Below are 20,260 nucleotides of genomic sequence, written 5' to 3' on the forward strand. Positions count from 1 at the left end.
TTGGTTTTAAATAAGCCAAGTATAATCCAAACTGCAGATCATTTTAATTCCATTTTTTGGACTCAGAATCTGTGGTCCACAGTGGTCTAGGAGGGGAATGATGAAATATTTTTAAAAACAAACTACCTAAAACTTAGGGGTATGCAAAGCAAAACTGATTTTGGATCCTGCTCAGTGTGCTGAAGGCCTCCCCAATCCATGGCACTTCAGTGAGGGGCAGGTGGATTTGGGACTGACATCTTGGTGTTGCCTTCCCTCTACATACCTTACCAGACTGGAGGAGAGGAATGATGCTCCAAGTGGCAAGGGAACAGCAGCTGGACCATGCAGCTGTTTCAAGTGGATCCAGGAAGATGTGTGTGATCGTGCTTGTGTGTGGTGTTAAGAGTCTATGGTCCCGTCATCCTGCCCAACCCTACATCTATCCAAGGACAGTAGGGTTTTAAAAACTACACACACAAACCTCTGCCTGACTTCATTTTGAAGCAAAAGTTGCATGTTGCAGTCAGTGCTCTCTTACTGCCAGAAGTGTCCTTTTAGAACCCTATGTTTATTTTATGGATGCCTGGTTTCTCCAGCCCGTTAAGATCAGTATATGGAAGGGGTGGAGTGGGTGGGCAGCAGGTAGATTCAGAGGCCAAACTGGTTCAAAATCAATTCAGCCCAAACAGGATGGTGGTTTGGGTCAAATTGATTTGGAACTGGTTCCGCTTCCAAAGCTTTGCGTAGGTCTGTTAAAAAGTAGGATTACCCTTAAATCCTTGCCAATAAATTTCTGCATGAAAAGGTCTTTCAGCACTGCCAGAATATGCTTGGGCAGACCTTGGTAGAGTCCCAGAGGTAGGCGACACTGAAATCAAATGCAGTATGTGGAGTGTTTGGCATTCTTCCATGGTTCTTCCATTCTTCCATTCTTCTAAGGCTTAGCATTCATGAACATACAGAAAAATAGACAAGCAGACAGCAAAGTGCAAGAATTGGAACAAGGATTAGTTGGAAGTTGACTCTTCTAGAAGAAAGAACTGAAGGGTGCAAATTACAGTTCCAAACTGATGATATGCCCCAACTCTATATGCCCTTGCTCTAAAGCTGTAAACTTTCTCTGTAAAGCAAATGTATCAGCAAGGGATATGGTTCTTTAGGTGTGTTTTGTCTAAAGCAGATAATAGTGTCTCCTTCCTAAGAAGGCAGTAAAATACAGGGAACTGTTTTGCTGCCATGTTACATAGTTGTATGTATAACTTATGATTATCTGATTCCTATGACTCAGTATTAATGACGTTTCATCTCTGCAACCTATTCTGCACTTTTTCTCTAACAGCCACATTTGCCAAATTATTAACTGAGTTACAGTTTGCGGAAGCCTTCACTTATTTTGGGATTAGTTATGCTACCTGTGATGTGAAAGTTATGCTACCTGTGGTGTATGCTACAGCAAACTGGTAATCCTGGTCCATATATTGGAGGCAATGACTACTGATAAAATGACCATCAAGCCAATGCAGTTGCTGCCTTGATATGTTGAGGTATACCTTCAGCAGATTGATGTAAAATATGGTCTTTGATTATTCATAGCTGGAAACACTTCATAGAACATTTAGTTAACTGAGAAAGTATAATCTGGGTTGTCTAGCTCTTTTTATAAAATGTCACTTTTGATCAAATGTTACAATTAAAATTGAGTCCTTGAGGCAATAGCTTTTCTACCACGATGCTGAGGGATAAAGTTGGTATGAAAAAAAAATCTGAAAAATGTGTCCTTTCATAGTTTAATCCCCAAGCACTACAATCATCCCCACCTCTTACACCCACTTTTAGGAACAAACATGTTTCCACTGTGGTCCCTTAGTGGTGAGCCACCTGGGATGTACCAGAGGCTTTTCATGTGATAATGCAGTCTTTTAAAAAAAGAAAATTATTCTATGTGGGGGAACAATGTCACTATATCCAAATACCCTGATTTGATCAACCATTTGCTCTTTGGAGGCCTCGGCTAAATAACACATTTAGTTATTAATGTCTAAGCATTCCTAAGAGAGGAACAGAAAAATATCTTCTACAAATCTTGGACCTAACTGCATATGAGAAAGATCAATCCTGGAAGAATCTTCCAGGATTGTAGAAAATAAGTCACAATATTGTACCTTGGAGATAATTTTATTTATATCTATCTAATATATTATATTATATTATATTTATATTATATTTATATTATATTTATATTATATTTCTCTAAGGCATACCCTTTGCTTAATCCCATGTGTGGCAGCCCTTGGGAGAGGAAAGTGGTGGTGGTAGCGCCAGTGGACAGGCTTGTGGGGGGCGAAGAAGATGGTGGGCGGGCAGGGAAGAAAAGGGCAGGGGGAGAAGTAGAGGCGCGGATGCTCTGCGCCTGGCCCAGCTAGTTCTAATTAAAGCATATCTAAAACTAATTCAGTACTTGAATTAAGGGTATAACTGTTCCATGGAAAACTCAACTAAGCCCTATTTCCCCACTAATTCTGTAGCTTCAGGTTCTCATGTGTCATAGCCTGAAGCTACATCATACTTGGAAGGAACATGTCAAAGATTTGATGATATTTCTGATTGTGTACTTATAACATCTTTTATTATTATATCATAGTAAGAATTTTTCCTGAGTTTGTCTTTTTTTGGAAGGCTGTTTGAGGCATAGTACGGTGAAATAATTCCAATTTCCAGGAAAGCCTATTTGTGTGATAGCAGTTTTCCCAATATCATATTGTCAAGGTTTTCAACCTATTCATTTTTTAGTTATCTTCCTCCTAATGGTAAATTTAACTTTTATGCTACCTAAAATTTGAGAGGGTGCTCTTTGAGATACGGTAAGATGTGTATGATTTATCATTTAACAAAAGTGCTGTCTCAAAGTGTTGAGAGGAAAGGTTATTTTTCAGGATCTTTCATTTCCTGTTACAGTAACACATTTGAACCAAACATCCTTTAAAAAGTGTGTCCTTGACTTGCATCTCATTTAAAATTGGTCTCCAATTAATTAATGAATTTTGGTTGCGCTACTGATTAAAGGTTGCAGTCTTATCTATAACTCTGAGGATAAATGCACTTTCTGAGTAGATCACAGAAGTGTTATGAAAAACCCAGTCGACTTCTAATTGTAGTTTTTCCACTGCTTAACATGAATTGCAACATGTCCGTGGTGGTGTAATGTTTTTGAAGAAGACAGGGTTGGCATTCATAGCAGTTCACTGTCCTTATGTCATACCATAAATACCCCCCAAACACCAGTGCTACACTCATGTGAATGGAAAAACTGCAGACCTCAAGGTAGGCAAATCAAGTAAGTACGTGCATGCATAGCTGTATATGTTAGTTGCACAATTCTGGGCTTTGCTCACTAGGAAGTAAATTGTACTGCATTTACCTGAATCCAAGATGACCCCCTCACCACCGCCCGAGTTCTTCAATGTTAAAAATTGGGGGTCATCTCATATGCAGAGTCCCCTTTTTAGGTAAATACAGGCATAACCTGTATTTTTAAAAGGGGGTTGTCTTAAATTCAATGTTATCTTTTTGGGTAAATACAGTGCTTGAGAGCACTTGAAGCACTTTTAGCACTTGAAGCATTATAGATATGGTAAGCATTAATAGTAATGTGTGAATATTTGCATGCCACTGAGTGTTGTGTGCATTGCAGGCGCTACGGATTGGGATGGGTTAGGTTATATTGTAATACGATTGATTCCAAGAGTCTTTTAGTTAACACCTAACTGTTGCCTATCCTGTTTAGTGCAGCTGTCTTATACTGGATACTTGAATTTAGACTGACAAGTGTCATAGGTGGTTGATTAGTTGTAAGAACAGCTGTTCTAGGAAGAGCCTTGAAACCTGATATGGCAGCAGCCATGGGCTCTTCGTTTTGTGATGGTTGTTAAGGTCATTACATGTCTCTTGCTAGCCTGCCTGTTTCCTTTTGTGCATATAGTAGGTATCTGGGGGGAAACACAAAAGGATGATGTAAAGCAGGGCTGCACAACTCAAATGCCCTAGTGGGCCAGAACCACCCACAACTTAGTGTGAAGGGGCCAAAGTCAATTTTAGCACATTACATTAAAATTGAAAATATGATTAGTTACTTGTGGATCTATTCTGTCAGTGGACCCATCGTTTCAAACAAAGATAGTGGCCAGAAAATAGGTCCTGTCCCTGCTCACTCAGTGCCCTGGAGTACATGCCAACCCTAAACAAATGCCAAGTCCTCGCCTCTTCCTAAATGGACACTGCTTTCAGGCTGCAATCCTAGGCATGCATACATGGGAGTAAGCCTTGCTGGGAACACCCTGAAACATATTTATGAGAAAACATGCATAGTATGATGCTGTGAAATAGTTTCCAGATCCTGCGTTGCTGCAGGATACCTGGGGGCCAGTAAAATAGCCACTGCGGGGCGAATCTGGCCCCTGGGCCTTATGTTGTGCAGGCCTGATGTAAAGGGATGTCTTGCTTGTGATGTCTCTTGCGAGCCTGCCTGCTTCCTTTTGAGCATATTGTGTGTCTGGTGTACACAGGCATGTACTGGAACAAAGAACTGGAGTTGCTACCCACCCGGGCTGAATCAGTTAATATCTTTTGTGTCAACTAGCATTCAGCAGTCTCCAGGCACTCTGCTTCTTAGCAAAGCTTCAGAGTCTGTTTTTGTTTTTTGAGCCACTGCAAGATTCCACTTGAATAAAATTTGTGAAAAGCTTTTGTGGGGGTTGATCCATAGATCTGGATTGCAATGCATTAGTAAAGGAAAGCAAAGATTGTGCCATCGAGTCAGTGTTGACTCCTGGCGACCACAGAGCCATGTGGTTTTCTTGGTGGAATACAGGAGGGGTTTAACATTGCCATCTCCCATGCAGTATGAGATGCCTGCTCTCTAGGCAAGGTTGCTTCCCCCCTGCACCATTAGGTGGCAATCCTATACCATAAAAAGCTAATGTGTGCGGCCGTGCTGCCCGTGTCTTTTTGGGCTGTTCTGGGCATGCGCGGAGCGCATGCCCAGATCGGCACAAAAAGACACGGCCGCCCAGACACGGGCGGCCATGTTGGAACAGGGGAAGCGGCGGCCTAGGAGAAGCGGCCGCCGCCAACGGGAAAAGAGTGCTGGCGCAGCGGGGCGGGGCGACTGGCCCTGATGGCGGCGGCACAAGTGCAGGTGAGGCAGTGGCGGCCGCCGCCAAAGGAGTACGGGCGAGGCAGTGGCAGAGCTATAGGTACGGCCGAGGCGGCGGGGGAAGCCAGAAAGGGAAAGCCGAAGGTGGCGGGGTGGACTGGGAAGGACTGGGCCCGCTGGCGGCCGCACTCGGGGGGGCGGGGGTGGTCTACTAGCGCCCGTTAATCTAACGGGCTGAAAATTGCTAGTGTATTAATACTTTGTCAGTATTACAAATGGAAACTTTCAGTTTTTAAAGAAAAGCCAGAAGGGAAATCTTGTATCTCCAGCAGCTTTGAAAAGGGATAGAGAAAGGCCTTTCTAATAGTGTATTAGCCTCTCCCCAACCCCCACCTTTCCCACTTTGGGAAACTGTCTTTGATTACATTGGAAATCAATCAACAGAAACAAATAAGCACACATACACACACTCTTCTTACTTAAGCCAGAGAGATGTTAAAAGTGTGAGGCTGAAGAGCCTTAAAATTGCATTCTGGGGTGCTTATACAATCCAAATCAAGCATAGCCAGTTACATGATTTGGCATAATAAAACCCTTTTGTTCTCAAGTTTGAGCCTTTTGACTACCTTGAAACATGACATTTTTTTAAAATAAGGGGTTTAATTGAAAACAAAACCGTATAAAAAGTCCTGACATGTGATTCCCCCCTTAGGTTTCCTGGGAGGCATCTTTGCTGCTGCGGGAATTGGGTAGCTCAAACTGCCTGCTACTGCTCCAGAAACTCACATGGCCGAGTACCTACCATGTACTCACACCTCTCCCCCACCCCCCCGCTGAATAACATGGTTGCTGCTGCTGAGCCCCAAGTTGGAACCATGGGGCCCACAACTACTACTGAGCTGAAATCACTAGCCTTGAATATTCCTTGTATGGGACTGCTGCAGAGATACCAGCCCTGGACACTATTGGAAACCAGAGTCCTTGTGTCACTATCTGTGTGGGCTTGTCAGAGGTCCATCCCTGTATTATCTGAGAGCCCCTAGGCTCCTGACTGGAACCCTAAATAGACCTTGACACTGGGCTTTCTGTGGGCTAATCCGCCTGCCTGCCTGCCTTTGTTAGCAGTATGTGTTAGTGCCCTGCCTCTCTTTGCCCTTGCTTTGTCAAAATCTTTGTGAGAGACCCCAGATTTTCTGGTGGGAAAGTCCTTCCCCTTTTGGCATTGTGCACAACACAGCATTGTGGATTTTGCTCTCTTAAGCTGCTCTTTCCCCTCCATTCTTTGCGGTGTCTCCTTCCCTCCTTTTTTGCCCACATCCCAGTGTCTGCCAGCCACGAGGCTAGTAGAGCCTCTACTCCCTCCCTCTTATTTAGTTTTGGGGAGTTGCCTTCCCTCTCTGTACAACTGTGATAGTACTAAGGATGCCAAATACCTCTGGCTGACATGTGCATGGTCTTGGTGATGCTGCAAACTGAGTCAGGGCTGCTGTGGATGGGTAGGGCACCCCTGACACTGCTGAGGATGGGCGGCTGCACAAACAGTGCTGCTGCAGTTGCTCTCATTCGCTGCAATGGGGGTAACTGTGTCAGAACTCTGTGCACATCTTCCACAGTGTCGGGGCTGACTTGTGTGTCTGCAGCAGTTGCTGAGATGTCAGCCCATGTTTACATTGTCCTACTTAAAAAATAAAATGTTTCAAAAGCCTTGCCTTTTGACTCTGTTGCTCTTCTGGGGTACCCTAATGTTGGCATTTGCTTGTGTCCATGTTTGTAATGCGGACTTGCACATTTGGTTTTTTTTTTAGCTAATTGCACCAGTTCCAAAAGCACAGATATAGAGGTGTGTAGTGCACACATGTGTAACAAGTGGCAATCTGCTGATTCAGACATTCATGTACACTTTCTCTAATGCCCCAGTATATAAGAGGATTAGTAATTGTATTCATACAGCACCATCACTGTATGTGTTATTTGCAACATTCTGAGTTTTTTGAAAACAGACATGCTTCTCTTGGCCTTGAGTTTAGAATGTGTACCCTGCTCTTCTGTACTTTGATTTGGTGATTTAGTGATGAGCAGAGCTTCCCTAAGCAACAAAATGTTTAAAGGGCTGTGGGCTTGGCTTCCTTTTGAGGACGGTGCACTGAAAACTCATGTTTGTAGTATTTGCAGATATGCAAGCAGAGCTTAAGTGGAAGCAAAGAGGCACATCTACCAGGCAACAAGTCTGCTGCCCGACCGAGCAAGGCCCTCATGGTGCCTGCAGCCAACTCATAGCACACACTTTCCCCAAATGCAAACATACAAATATGACCAATATTTACTTTCTGCTTTTCAACAGAAGTTCCCAAATCAGTTTACATAGATATAAATAATATAGTTTCCTGTCCCCAACAGACTCGCAATCTAAAAAGGAAACATGAGATAACCGCAACAGCCACTGGAGGGATGCTGTGCTGGCGAAGTATGGGGCCATTTTCTCCCCCTGCTAATTAAAGAGAATTGCCAATTTTAAAAGGTGCTTCTTTGCTCAATTAGCAACTTTCTATACAAACCCACACCCCTGCTCCCCTCTTTTCATCTATGTTTAGCATTATTTTCTGATGGGTATATAATTCAAGCACAGAGATCCGACACCTATCAGGAAATCATCTGCCATCAACTTGCTCCACATTGTTGAGGTCTCAATTGACCAGTGTGGACTATTAATCAGTAACCTGTCTAACAGGCATGGTTAGCAAAGAGATGATAATGCATAGGATGTATAGGTTATGTTTAGAGAAAAAGCTCATGTTTTCTCAGCACTTGATGACAGGTAGCCCAGAGCCAGCTACAGGTATAGCCATTCCCACCCCACCTGTAAAAACAGTCACTGTGTGAGTTGAGGTTATTGAGTGAAAAAACTCAGTAGGTGACAGTTCCAAGTCTTCTGGTGAATGCTATAAATGAGGTGAGTGGGCTGATTTTTCCCTGTGGTCATCATAGCACATAGCCTGTAGGCTGCACTGAAGATTTTGCTTTGCTGTTATATAGAGCAATATGAGGATTATATAAGAATTGTGATGGCTCATGTGCACTAACATATTGTCACTTGATGTTCAGTAAAGATGATGCACATGCTTGTGCAAACACCAAAGCAGAGTGGTGCATGCTTTCCTCTAAAATCATCTTAACAGAAATAAGCTACAATGGTATAATATAACTAAATCTCCATTTTGCTATTGATGACAAAGAGTAGTTCACCAAAGTAGGAAGTAACAAAAAGATGCTTAGTGTGTATTTAACTAACTAAAAATATTGTGGGGCTTTTTAAAAGGACTAAATCCAGGCTCTCTCCGTTTTGAATCAAACTTGCTTAATCTTTAACTGGGGTGTCTTTAATACAGCACATACTTCAGTCACAAATTGTGACCAACAGTTTGCTGCCTAAACATGTTTATATTAGTCCATAGAAGTCACATGCACAATCTCTGGAGTTACTGAGTATGTGTATGTGGGTGTGTGTGTACACACACACACACAGACACACACACAGAGTTACCTGATTAAGAAAATCTTAGCAGGTGAAAATCTGCATACATTTGCACATGGCTAAAATTATTCTAAAATAAAAACATTTTAGAAGATATATGCACTTGTATATATGCGGATCCTGCTTAGCTTAAGGGGACAAGTCATGCTTGCTACCACAAGACCAGCTCTAAGAAGTGTGCCCTCCTTTGTTTGAGAGGAAGAGGAATGCCTGCCTCTGGTTTTTATAAGGGTGCTAAAAATATGTCGATAGATAGATAATTCTTTATTTAGTTACTGATCAGAAAAGGGGGGAGAAATACATTAACACATAAAAAAACAAAAATCAGAGCATAACAGTATACAACAGCTATAATACAGAGAAATTAAAGGGCTGTAGAAGATGTAAATTGTCTAATCCTGTTAGCAATCAAAAGAAATTTATCTACATTATATGTAATCTCAGCGTCTTGATCCGAAAGTAAATAGCTAATACAAGATTGAGTTGAACGGCCATAATAATTTCTTATATATGGGTAAATAAGAGCATAGAAGCACTCCACTTCAAGGGCTAGAGCGCAGCTTCTTCTTTTTTTTTTTAATTAAAGAAAGCTGGGAATCTGTGGAAATTAATAGGCGGAATCTGAATTTTGAATCAAATCAAATCTGGCACAATTCGATTTGGACTCAAATCCAGCCAATGAACCACAGAGGCGATTTGTTCTGTCTCCAAATCACCCAAATCAGCTACATCTGGGTACAAATCAATTTGTACCTGAATCAATTTGAACATCCCTACTTGCCAACCACGGATACTTGAGTTGCAGTTGGCAAGACCTGTCACAATTTCCCATTCACATATACTCAAAACCGCGGTTGGTAAAACCGCAATCGGCAAGTCATGGAAGCGGGGGCCCGGCTATCCGAGGCCAACCGAGGCTCCACAGTGCTGCAGTATCGTTATGTTTAGGGGGGATTCTGATTTAGAGGCGTTCATACAGTTGTCCCTCGCCAACTGCGGGTTTGCCAATAGCGGATTTGAGTATCCACGACTGGCACACTGTCACCCTCCTCACCACCTGCAACTTGAGTATTCACAGTTGGCACCTTTTTTTTTTAAAAAAAGGCCTTTTTTGGGCTGATTTCTGGACTCACAGGGTCATTTCTGGGAGTCGGGGGGTCATTTCAGGGGGATTGGGGAGTCATTTCCAGGGCTCGGGGGACTTCTAGCGGTCAGGGGACCTTTTCTGGGGGTTGGGGGATTTTCTAACCTTTTTTGGTGTTTTAGATTAGAATGCTCTGCACAGTCCCCCTGGCACCATGCAGAGGCAACTATTCTCATTGTGCAGTGCTGTGCTTTGCATAGGCCCAGAGGGGCTCATTTAAAAGAAACGGATCCCTCTTAAGCCCTTGCACCATCTTGGAAGGCATGCACAGAGTACTGAGAAATGTAGCCTTTCCATGTGCTTTCCTCCTAGAGATCTTGAGAGGGTTCTCTCTCTCTTAAAGGGCTCTCCCAGCACTAAGAAAAGCACAGTACTGTGTGAAGATCAACACAGTGGCAAATGGCTCTCACATTGAACATTTCCTGCCAAAGTGGCCCCTGCTAAAAATAAAAAGTGGCCCCTGCTAAAAATAAATATGAAGATCATTGCAGTAAACAGATTTGTATCTTAAGGAGGTACCTTGGTGTCATTGCTGGGGCTGTCACACATCCTTTTTCTGCCTCTGGATGGCATAATTTGTTGAAGACACAATCCTTCAAACAAAAGAGAGAAGTAAAAGATGTGTAGTTGGGAACCAGCTCCTGAAATTGCTTACAAATGCATGTTCATTCCTTGATAACCTAAAGCGAAGACAAGCATGTGTGAATGAACTGTCTTATACCTAAACCCACAGTGTTCATATCAATCAATCAATCAATCAATCAATCAATCAATCAATCCGTTTTTACTACAGCCGTTGGCCAGCAAAGCACAGTGTTCATATGATTATCACCTCCAAAGCAATGGAGTCCACACACTCAGCTGCAAGTCATCAAGTTATGGAAAAACAAGGAAACTTGAGCTTTTTGAACTTATGTACACTGGGGAATGTACATGTAAAACTCTAAGTGTATGTACAGACAAAACATGTGTTAGCCAATAATGTGGCTCACTTTGCTAGATTCTTGAAATTTCACAAAGCTTCACTTTTTCTGTATGTCTTGTTAGCTCTAGCACTAAGACGGCCGCGCAGTGACAGCAACACTATCAAACTAATTTTTAAAAATCCCTTTCTGTAGCCAGCAGAAAGTCTGCTGGCTGCAGTTTCTAAATAATGTCAGAATAATTCATTTGTTATTCGTGGTTGTAGCATTCTTTAATGTGCATATCAGGGGCGTAACTACCGTTAGGCAAGGGGAGGCAGTCATCTTGGGGCCCCACTGCCTCGAGGGCCCCCCGCCCACCCATGTTGCACCCCCTATGAATTATGTTGTGTCTCTTGGAGATCGGCAGGAGCAGAGAGTAAAAGAAACTCAATTCAATGTGAACTAAGTATTCACCGTATTCATAATGGGGATGTGAGTGTGAGTGCACTATATGTTGTGAAGTGTGTTTGTGTGTGTATATCAGTGGGGGCCCCATTTTAAAATCTTGTCTCTGGGCCCACTCCAACCTTGCTACGCCCCTGGTGCATATATAATACATGGCGTCATGTGTCATGGTTGCCATTATACCTGACATCATTCATAGTTGCATGTTACATGTCATACTATTACATGTAATGCCATCATGTGCTAATATCATTCAACATGATTTTGAATATATGTAAGTTGGACTATTATTTTGAGAAGTAGGACGAAGTGGTGGTGGTTCATAAGTGCATGTACTGTTCAAAACAGGGGCATAACTATAATAGGGCAAGGGGGGACAGTTGTCTGAGGGCCCACTGCCTTGACCCCCCCCCAGACGCAAGTCACATGACCAACTCCCCCAGCTGTGCACCCGCCGGGGCTTCCTTCAAGTTGTAGTCATCCTCCAAAATTGATGTGGGTATTAAAGACCTGGAGCTACCTGAACAGCATGTCTTTCTCTAGTACCACTAAATGACTTTCATCGTCCACAATTTAAAAGACCTTTAAAAAAATAATTCAGGATGATCTAATTTTTACTATGGTTTTAGTTACCACTATTCAGCTGCATTTAAGATTACTTCATGAGCTGAGCTTCAGTGGCGGTGGGAGGGTGGCATTTTAAAATCTTGTCTCTGGGCCCACTCCAACCTTGCTACACCCGGTTCAAAACCAGTTATTTTAGTGATCCTCACTATTTTTCAACTGGGAGCCACTTCGGCAAAAATCCAACTTTAATGAGAGAGCCGTTTCCCATTATGCTAACCGCTGCACAGTACTGTACTTTTCTCAGTGCAAGGAGGAGAGCCCTTTTTAGAGAAGACAGAGCCCTCTCTTAGGAAGGAAAACGCTGCGAAGGGCAACACACTCCCCTTCCCAACCCTCAGTGAACACCTTCCGTTACGCAGGGCCGGCTCTGGGGGATCTGGCGCCCTGATGCAACATTCTGTTGAGCGCCTCCCCAATAGTAAAAAATAAAAATTCAAAATAATTACAATTAGTGTGTATTCAAAATTTAATACACAAAGATTTTACTTAATTATGTACATAACATTGTATATAATATAATTATGTACATAATATGTATATAATATAATTATAATTATATTACTCCTATACTTAAAGAGCTATTTGGCTACCAATACGCTTCTGGGCAAAATACAAGGTGCTGGTTATGACCTATAAAGTAGGCTTGTGCCCGAAACGTTTTGGAGGCCATTATGGAGGCCTCCGAAACGTTTCGACTCCGGGGGCCATTTCGGTGCTTCGGCACCGGCAGGGGTAGTCATTTAAGGGCGGGGGAGGGTGCACTTCTGTCATCGGCTGGAAGTGGCTGGAAGAAGCAAGTGTGCGCGCACACCCGCACGGCAGACGGGTGCGTGCACACCCGCAACGGGCGCATGCGTGCTTGCTTCTTCTGGCCACTTCCAGCCGATGACAGAAACGGGGTGGCAGGGAGGAACGCTGCCACCCCGAGGGGCTTAACAGTGACGGAGCGCCGGTGGGAGATATGCGGCGGGAGGGATAAGTGCACCCTCCCCCGCCCTTAAAGGACTACCCCCGCCGGTGCCAAAGAAACTTCATGCACATCCCTACTATAAAGCCCTACACAGCTTAGGCCCTGGGTATTTAAGATAACGGAGCAGTCTTGGCTTGAGTGAGTGAGTGAGAATGGAGCAGTCTTGGCTTGAATGAGAGAAAGAGAGAGAGAGAATGGTGCAGTCTTGGCGAGAAAAAGAGAGAGTGTCAGTTCCCCATTGTTCTGGAGGTCCCTGTCCACATCCTGCCAGAGGCAGCTTCCCCCGCCCCTGACAGCGCTTTCTCTCCCCACCGGGCTCCCTCCCTCCCTGCCATTTTCGCCCGCCCTTCGCCAGGCTCCCTTATGAGGCCGCCGGCCGCTTCCTTCCCCTCTTCCCTCATCACTGCATCTGGGGCCATTTTCTTCTCACCGCCTCCTGTCAATTCGAGCCGCCGCACGGCTGAGGGGATGGCTGCGCGGGTGCATGTGTGTCCTTCTAAACCCCCCTCCCCGGTGGCAAAAGATATCAGAGCAATGTCGTGGCCTGCTGCTTGGCCCGGCATTGCTTCCCAACTGTGAGGCGTGCCTGCGCAGTTAAGAGTTACTCATTGGCTCAAGGCCCTCCTGCAGACTGCGCCCTGATGCGGTGCATTATCTGCTTACTGGTAAGAGCTGACCCTGCCAGTACGGAAGAGGGCTGGGTAAAGTACAGTCCTGCAGAGTGGGAACGGTCACCTCTCGATGGTCTCAGCCGCGGGGGCTGCGTAATAAGAGTACTGAATATTCAATTCAGCTTCGATCTAAGCTCCCCAAAGCCCCCCAAAACTATCAGGAAACCATACTTTAAAGTGTTTGTGATGGGATGGGCGCCGCCGCCGCCAGCCGCTGGGTCCTCTTGTGCCTTACGGTGAAGAACACTGGGTGGTGGGCTATAGGAAGGTGAATTGATTCAACTTGAGAATTATTGCTAGCAATGTAATGCATGCGTGACAAAGACCATGGTCCACTCAAGCCTGCGTATGGCCACTTACCGCAGAACAGACAGTCCCTCGCGGCAGGAGGCAAACGCACGTGGAAAGCGGCCCTTCAGAAGCGAAGTCCAGAGCGCCGCAGGATGATGTCACGGAGAAGCGGGGATTTGGGGCCTCGCCTTTCCTCCTCGCAAGGTGGCTGCCAGTGCCAGCAGCAGTGAAGCCTCTTTCTCTGGGCTTCGGGAAGGCGGGCTGGGCGGAGGCGTTCCCGGCCTCGGCCCAAGGGAAGGGGCGGGACAGGTTTTGCGAGCCTCGCCTTTCCGAAATCGTCGTCTCCATTTTGCAGGCTGCGCTGTGTGTGGGTGGCGGAAGGGGTCTCCGGGATCACACGCAGGTCTTGTCTCAGGTGAGCGAGGGCGGCGGCGAGGAGGAGAGGCGGGCCTGGGGGTCGGGGGCGGGCAGGAGATGAGCCCCACTCCTGGTCCCCTCCCGCGCGCGCGGGGGGGGGGGGTGCTCCCGCAGCTCGAGAGGGAGTGGAGAAGAGGGAAGTCAGGAGGCGCTGTTTGTGTTCGCTGCTCTCGGGAGGGGAAATATCCGAACAAAGTGTCGTCATGCAAACTTATAAGGTCGGGGGAAAGCTCGCCGGTTCTTCCCACTGAGAGAAATGTTTCAAGGGGAGGAAGAGCGTAAATGTCAAACTGCAAGCAGAGCCCGTTGCTGCCCCCTGATAAAGCTTATCTGAGCTCCCAAGTGCGCAAATAGATCAACCCGGTGCTTTTCTCTCTGGATTAACTATCAGGAACTACAACCAACCCTCAAGTTATTTGCAGTGCCATCGCTCAATGCAGAATAGAAACGCAGTCAGCCCTTTTATTATGTGTGTTTGCTACTCCAGGGAGAGTTAAAATGTTGCTTTCCTCCTCCCTCCAGGTTTTGATTATAGTTGCATAATGGCACCGTGAATGATCAAGAGTTGATTGGGACACTCTTTCTTCCCGTTGGCATTTTTAATGTCCCTCACCTTTCTTTCTGGCTTTTACACAAGTGTGCCTCCGCCCCAGGCAGCTGGTGGAGGTCAGAAAGCTCTGGGGCGTGTGTATGTGTGGTTGACCAAGTGCTCCCTCACCAAGACATTTATACAGCTGAGGCAAGACCCCTCTTCAGTTTAAATACCTCGGGCAGTTGCCTGCTTTGCCTCTGGCTGTGGTAGCCTTTTATGTGTTGCAAGTGTGGACACATTCACAGTTGAATTGCTTTCTAATTAAAAAAACACACTACCTTTAAAAACCAAAAGGTTTCAAGTTCCCTCCCTGGCGTCTCCAAGATAGGGCTGAGAGAGATTCCTGCCTGCAACCTTGGAGAAGCCGCTGCCAGTTTGTGAAGACAATACTGAGCTAGATAGACCAGTGGTCTTCCTATGTTCCTGTGTTTCTGGCAAACTATTTGATGAACACATGCTGGAAGAAGCCTTGCCAGAGGAATGTTGTTTGTGGGTACACATTGATGATTTGCCACCATTTTACATTTAACAACCCTTTGGGAAATTGGTTTCCCCCCTAGATTATCCTAGAGTGCATCTTGCCAAAAAACTAGTTCCCAGAAGGGTTGTTAAATGTGAAATGGTGGCAAATCATCAATGTGTACCCACAAACAAAAGCATAACGATCTTGGATTATATTCTTCAGTACTGCATAGTTGCTTGACATTTAGGTGCACATCTCAACATACAAAATGTGAGTGCAGCAAAATGCATTTGTTATACCATCATGTAAATGTTTGGAGTGGCTCAAATTCAGCAGGGTCCAACTTTTAGTCTTTGAGTTATTAAAGATTTCTTAATTGCTGTTGAGTTTCTCTTTAAATGGATGTGTAAATGCACCTTTACACATGCAATCAGAATAGCTGAAAGAATGAAAAAGGTTGTGTCTTTTAATTCCTTCAGTGTTTTGTTTATGCATAGGGTGGCATGATTCTGAATGCAGAATCATTGCCACATAGATAAGAATGCACTCTCTTCTTAATCAAACTGCTTCTGCCTGATTCTGCACTTGTAGTTTGTTCATTTAGATATATACCTGACTACCCTGTCTTAAAGGTTTGGGGTGGGTAATACCGTTTCCCCGAAAGTAAGACCTACCCCGAAAGTAAAACCTAGCAGTAATTTCTGATGTACCACTAATTGCCCTAGTGCATTTTTGGGGGCTAAAATTAATATAAGACACTGTCTTATTTTCGGGGAAACACGGTATCTTGAAGGCATAACAATTTCACTTAAACAATCTGATTGTAACCATTAAATGATTCGCCAACCCTACCTGTGAAAACTAGTCCAGACAAGTACAAATGTTCACACTTGCACAAGTGTTCATGCTTGTACTGTTATGAATCTCCAGGGATAAGTTGTTTATTACTGAGAGAAACACTTCTCTGTATGCCTTACACATATGGTATCATAAAGAGGCAATCACTGATGTTGATTTCTAATTACTAATTTATGCAAAAATTGTAATTGAAAGCGGGGAGGAAGTACTCTTTAACACCTATATTAGTGGGTACAAAATTATTAGCCCACATTATGTCCTTATGTTTTCCCCTAAAGTAAACTCTTTTGTTAGTGATGCTCAGAGCTTGCATTAACAGCTTGCACAAAAGGCCACCATGAATCTTAACCTGTCCCTCATTTAAAGAAGAATCTCTTTGAATCTCTGTTTTTAATATCTATAATTTCACTTATTTCAAAACAGCTGGAAAAACCAAATGAAACCCCTGCCTCCACCACTACTACAAAAAAGTAGTGGGTACTTTGTTCTTCAATAGTGTGCTGAATTTTTAAAAGTACAATCGTTTATTTATTTAAATTAAATTTTATTTTATTTCAATATTTATACTGCCCTTCCAGAAAGGCTCAGGAAGCATGTGCTCCTGAAAATCATTTGACAAACTATGGATTTCCTAAACACTTCCATGTAGAAATGTACATGGAATGCCTTGTATAAATAATCAGGTATTATATTCCTAGATATGTTTATGCACTGAAAAACTATGATGAACACATGCTGGAAGAACCCAGCATTATTTTATTACATCCAAAAAGTCATGATTTTTGGATTTTTGAAATCTTATGATTTCTTGTACAGAAGTGGCTTCCATTTAGAAAATTCATAAAGTGGGCCTCAGAGTCCCATCCAAACAACCTGTCTGTTGAGCTCCCTCTCTCTCTCACTTACTTGCATTCCTTTAATGGCCATGTGGTTATCCATTAAACTGATTGAAAATCTATCAGGTAATTGTGGTGTTCTCTGCCACCAAGTATGTAGAACAGAAAACCCTAATAAATTGCTTTGAGCTCTGCAGAGTAATAGTGATTCATTTCCTAGTATCCTTTGTTTTTCAGGCAGCTCTATTCACCTGTAGAAGCTTAACCTTTTCTAAAACCTCTCTTAAATGTGATAAATACATATATATCTTGTCTTTCTACATTCCTTCTTGCTTCCTTCATCCTGCTCTTGTTGAATTCTGTATTCTCTCTGGCCAAACTACACATTGTGTTAGAGATCAAGGTTTCGCAGCAATAAATAATAACGATATAAGCTTTAAAGCAGCCATGAATTATCTTGGGGCATTAGTGCTACTGGGGAGCATAATCCTTTCCTTCTCTGCTGTTTCTCCAACTGAAATTCTCTCCCAAGTTCCCATTATCCCTCCTGGGGGGGAAAGACAGGTAGCCACATTATGCCTGCCTTTTCCTCAGGGCTAATAGCAGCTTTGGAGGGGCTAGTTTCCACCAGGGCTGTGCCAAAACCACAGTTCAAGCACCATTTGGGAGTGGGAGCTTTAAGAGCGGGATATAAATGTAAAAATAATAAAGAAGAAGAAGAAGAAGAAGAAGAAAGAGGCAGCAGGTCCTTACCAGCGATCTGCTGCCCCATGCAGTTTCCTGCTGGGGTGTTACACAGCCCAAGTACCCCCGCATGGCACCAGCACACACGGTGTTTGCATATGCGCAAATGCCATGTGTGTTCTGGCACCATGCAGGGGTACTTGGGCCACCATGAACACTAGATGGGGTGGCAGAGAGCAGGTAAGGACCTGCTCACTTCTTTCTTAAAGCTCCCGCTCCCAAACAGTGCTCAAACCATGGCTCATGCATACCTCTATCAGGGAACTGGCCTGGGGGGAAACCCCAACACCATTGCCCTGATCTAATTCCTGTGCCCCATGGCTTCTTAATTTTTTTTTTTTTAATGACAGGATCTTCCTGGCAACATATAGTTCAGCTCTCTATTGTTTCCCATTTTCTAATGCGGCACCTTACTTATCGAAGTCATCTCCTATTTTTTGCAATGTATGGCATCGGCTTTTCATCAGTAATATCACATTCGTTATCCCATTGGTGCCTGTGACTCTTGTGCAAGAGCAATTGGCTGTACTAGCTTGATTTTTTTCAGCAACAAAGCTATAAAGGTAAAGTTTGCCGTCAAGTCGATTTTGACTCCTGGTGCCCACAGAGCCCTGTGGTTGTCTTTGGTAGAATACAGGAGGGGTTTACCATTGCCTCCTCACGCACAGTATGAGATGATGCCTTTCAACATCTTCCTATATCGCTGCTGCCCAATATAGGTGTTTCCCATAGTCTGGGAAACATACCAGTGGGGTTTCGAACTGGCAACCTTCTGCTTGTTAGTCAAGCATTTCCCCCGCTAAGCCACAAAGCTTATAATGGTTTGAAAATCTGATCTCTCTCCTCCACTGGAAGTGTTATGTTAAGAGCTGTTGTAGTGTTGTGTACAAGAGACTGAGCTGTGAATTGGGAACTCTCCAGTTTAAATCTTGCCTCTGCCATGACCTCATGATGGTGGTTTTTAAGAAAGCCATTCCCTCTCAGCTAGACTCCACCCCCCTTTTGCAGTATGGGAATAATTATACCATATTCCCTTATATTATTGAAAATGGAGAATGAAGTGGCTGCAGGCACTTTATTTTTCTCTTCATGGTTCAGATGCAGTTTCTCTTTTCTCTCTCTTTAGAATGCAAGGGAAAAAAACCACACTTTACTAGATTGTTTTGCTAGCAAATGTTTGCCTTGAGTGCTACAATTCAGTGCTTCTTCTAATGAGTTTTATTTGCATTAATTTCCATTTACAACCGCCTTTAAAAATTTAATGTAATAATAGCAAGCAATGCACTGAAGCCACCCCAAATAGTATTTAACCAGAGTAAGGCTGTAGTCCTAAACATAGTAACTAGAAAGTAAGTCCCACTGTGCTCATCGAGCTTACTTCAGAGTAAGCTCGTATAGGCTTGTACTATGAATCCACTTGACTGTGGAAAGTTACTGTGAAAAGTAAAGAAGTTGGAAAAATATGTAAAAGTGGGTTGTTGTTTTTTAATTGAAAGTAATCTGGTCAGAATCCAAAATGAAATCTTAACTCTGGAATGTGAAGAGATATGTTTTCTTTGCAAGGATTTTCTAAATTGACCAGGTGGTGATTTAAGAATATTTAAAATTAAGTACCACACCAAAGGAATTACTTAAATTCATTTTCTATCATTCTTTTTTAAAATCAACTTTTGTTGTGTTCTACATAGCTAGTTAGGGATCAAGCTGTGGAAGAGACAGAGGTGCTAAGAGAATCTGTTAATGAATAACTAGCTAATGAATAAAACTTTGGGTGATGATACAGTATATGGAATGGAAGAGGTTTGTTGTAATACTTGAGGGAGGCTGAAGTAATTAACAAGCCTGATACAAATAAGAGGAAATTGAAAAGGATTACATGCAAAACATGGGACTAACTGCTTTGTTGCCAGCTGTAGTACTACTTATAACTTCTTGACAAGTGAAAGCAAAATGTGAATCCGACAGCTGTGTTAAGGGACAATTCCAGAGAGAAAGTGTATTCTCTGTAGGGTAGCAGACTTGTTGCCTGGTAGATGTGCCTCTTTGCTTCCACTTAAGCGCTGCTTGCATATTTGCAAATACTACAAACATGAGTTTTCAGTGCACCGTCCTCAAAAGGAAGCCAAGCCCACAGCCCTTTAAACATTTTGTTGCTTAGGGAAGCTCTGCTCATCCCTAAATCACCAAATCAAAGTACAGAAGAGCAGGGTACACATTCTAAACTCAAGGCCAAGAGAAGCATGTCTGTTTTCAAAAAACTCAGAATGTTGCAAATAACACATACAGTGATGGTGCTATATGAATAAAATTACTAATCCTCTTATCTACTGGGGCATTAGAGAAAGTGTACATGAATGTCTGAATCAGCAGATTGCCACTTGCTACACATGTGTGCACTATCCACCTCTGTATCTGTGCTTTTGGAACTGGTGCAATTAGCTCAAAAAACCCCAATGTGCAAGTCCGCATTACAAACGTGGACACAAGCAAATGCCAACATTAGGGTACCCCAGAAGAGCAACAGAGTCAAAAGGCAAGGCTTTTCTTTAAAAACTGAAAGTTTCCATTTGTAATACTGACAGAGTATTAATACATTGCCACCTAATGGTGC

The 20,260-nt window shown here is 43.5% G+C and overlaps 2 protein-coding genes across 5 annotated transcripts in view; one reads left to right on the top strand and one right to left on the bottom strand.

Moving 5' to 3' along the window:
• The window catches only part of LOC128351057 (uncharacterized), a 32,590-nt gene extending 18,503 nt beyond the window's left edge, over nt 1-14,087 (bottom strand). For 2 of the 4 annotated variants that reach the window (XR_008319572.1, XR_008319573.1), the window contains exons 1-2: nt 13,809-13,947; nt 10,330-10,403 (exon numbers count right to left, since the gene is read on the bottom strand). Coding sequence is in view for 2 of the 4 variants with exons in the window: in XM_053310162.1 (XP_053166137.1) it covers nt 793-922; nt 10,330-10,403; nt 13,809-14,087 (483 nt within the window). In the remaining 2 variants the exon portion in view is untranslated. Of the gene's footprint in view, nt 1-87; nt 923-10,329; nt 10,404-13,808 lie in introns of those variants that run through there. The other 2 variants (XM_053310162.1, XM_053310161.1) reach the window with 2 other exon arrangements.
• Nucleotides 14,022-20,260, top strand: part of ANXA7 (annexin A7) — a 39,327-nt gene continuing 33,088 nt past the window's right edge. Inside the window, exon 1 of the mRNA XM_053310158.1 lies at nt 14,022-14,154. The gene's annotated coding sequence lies outside the window, so the exon portion shown is untranslated. The remainder of the gene's footprint in view (nt 14,155-20,260) is intronic.

Source organism: Hemicordylus capensis, chromosome 3, assembly GCF_027244095.1.
Source record: "Hemicordylus capensis ecotype Gifberg chromosome 3, rHemCap1.1.pri, whole genome shotgun sequence".
In the NCBI taxonomy this organism is placed as follows: domain Eukaryota; kingdom Metazoa; phylum Chordata; class Lepidosauria; order Squamata; family Cordylidae; genus Hemicordylus; species Hemicordylus capensis.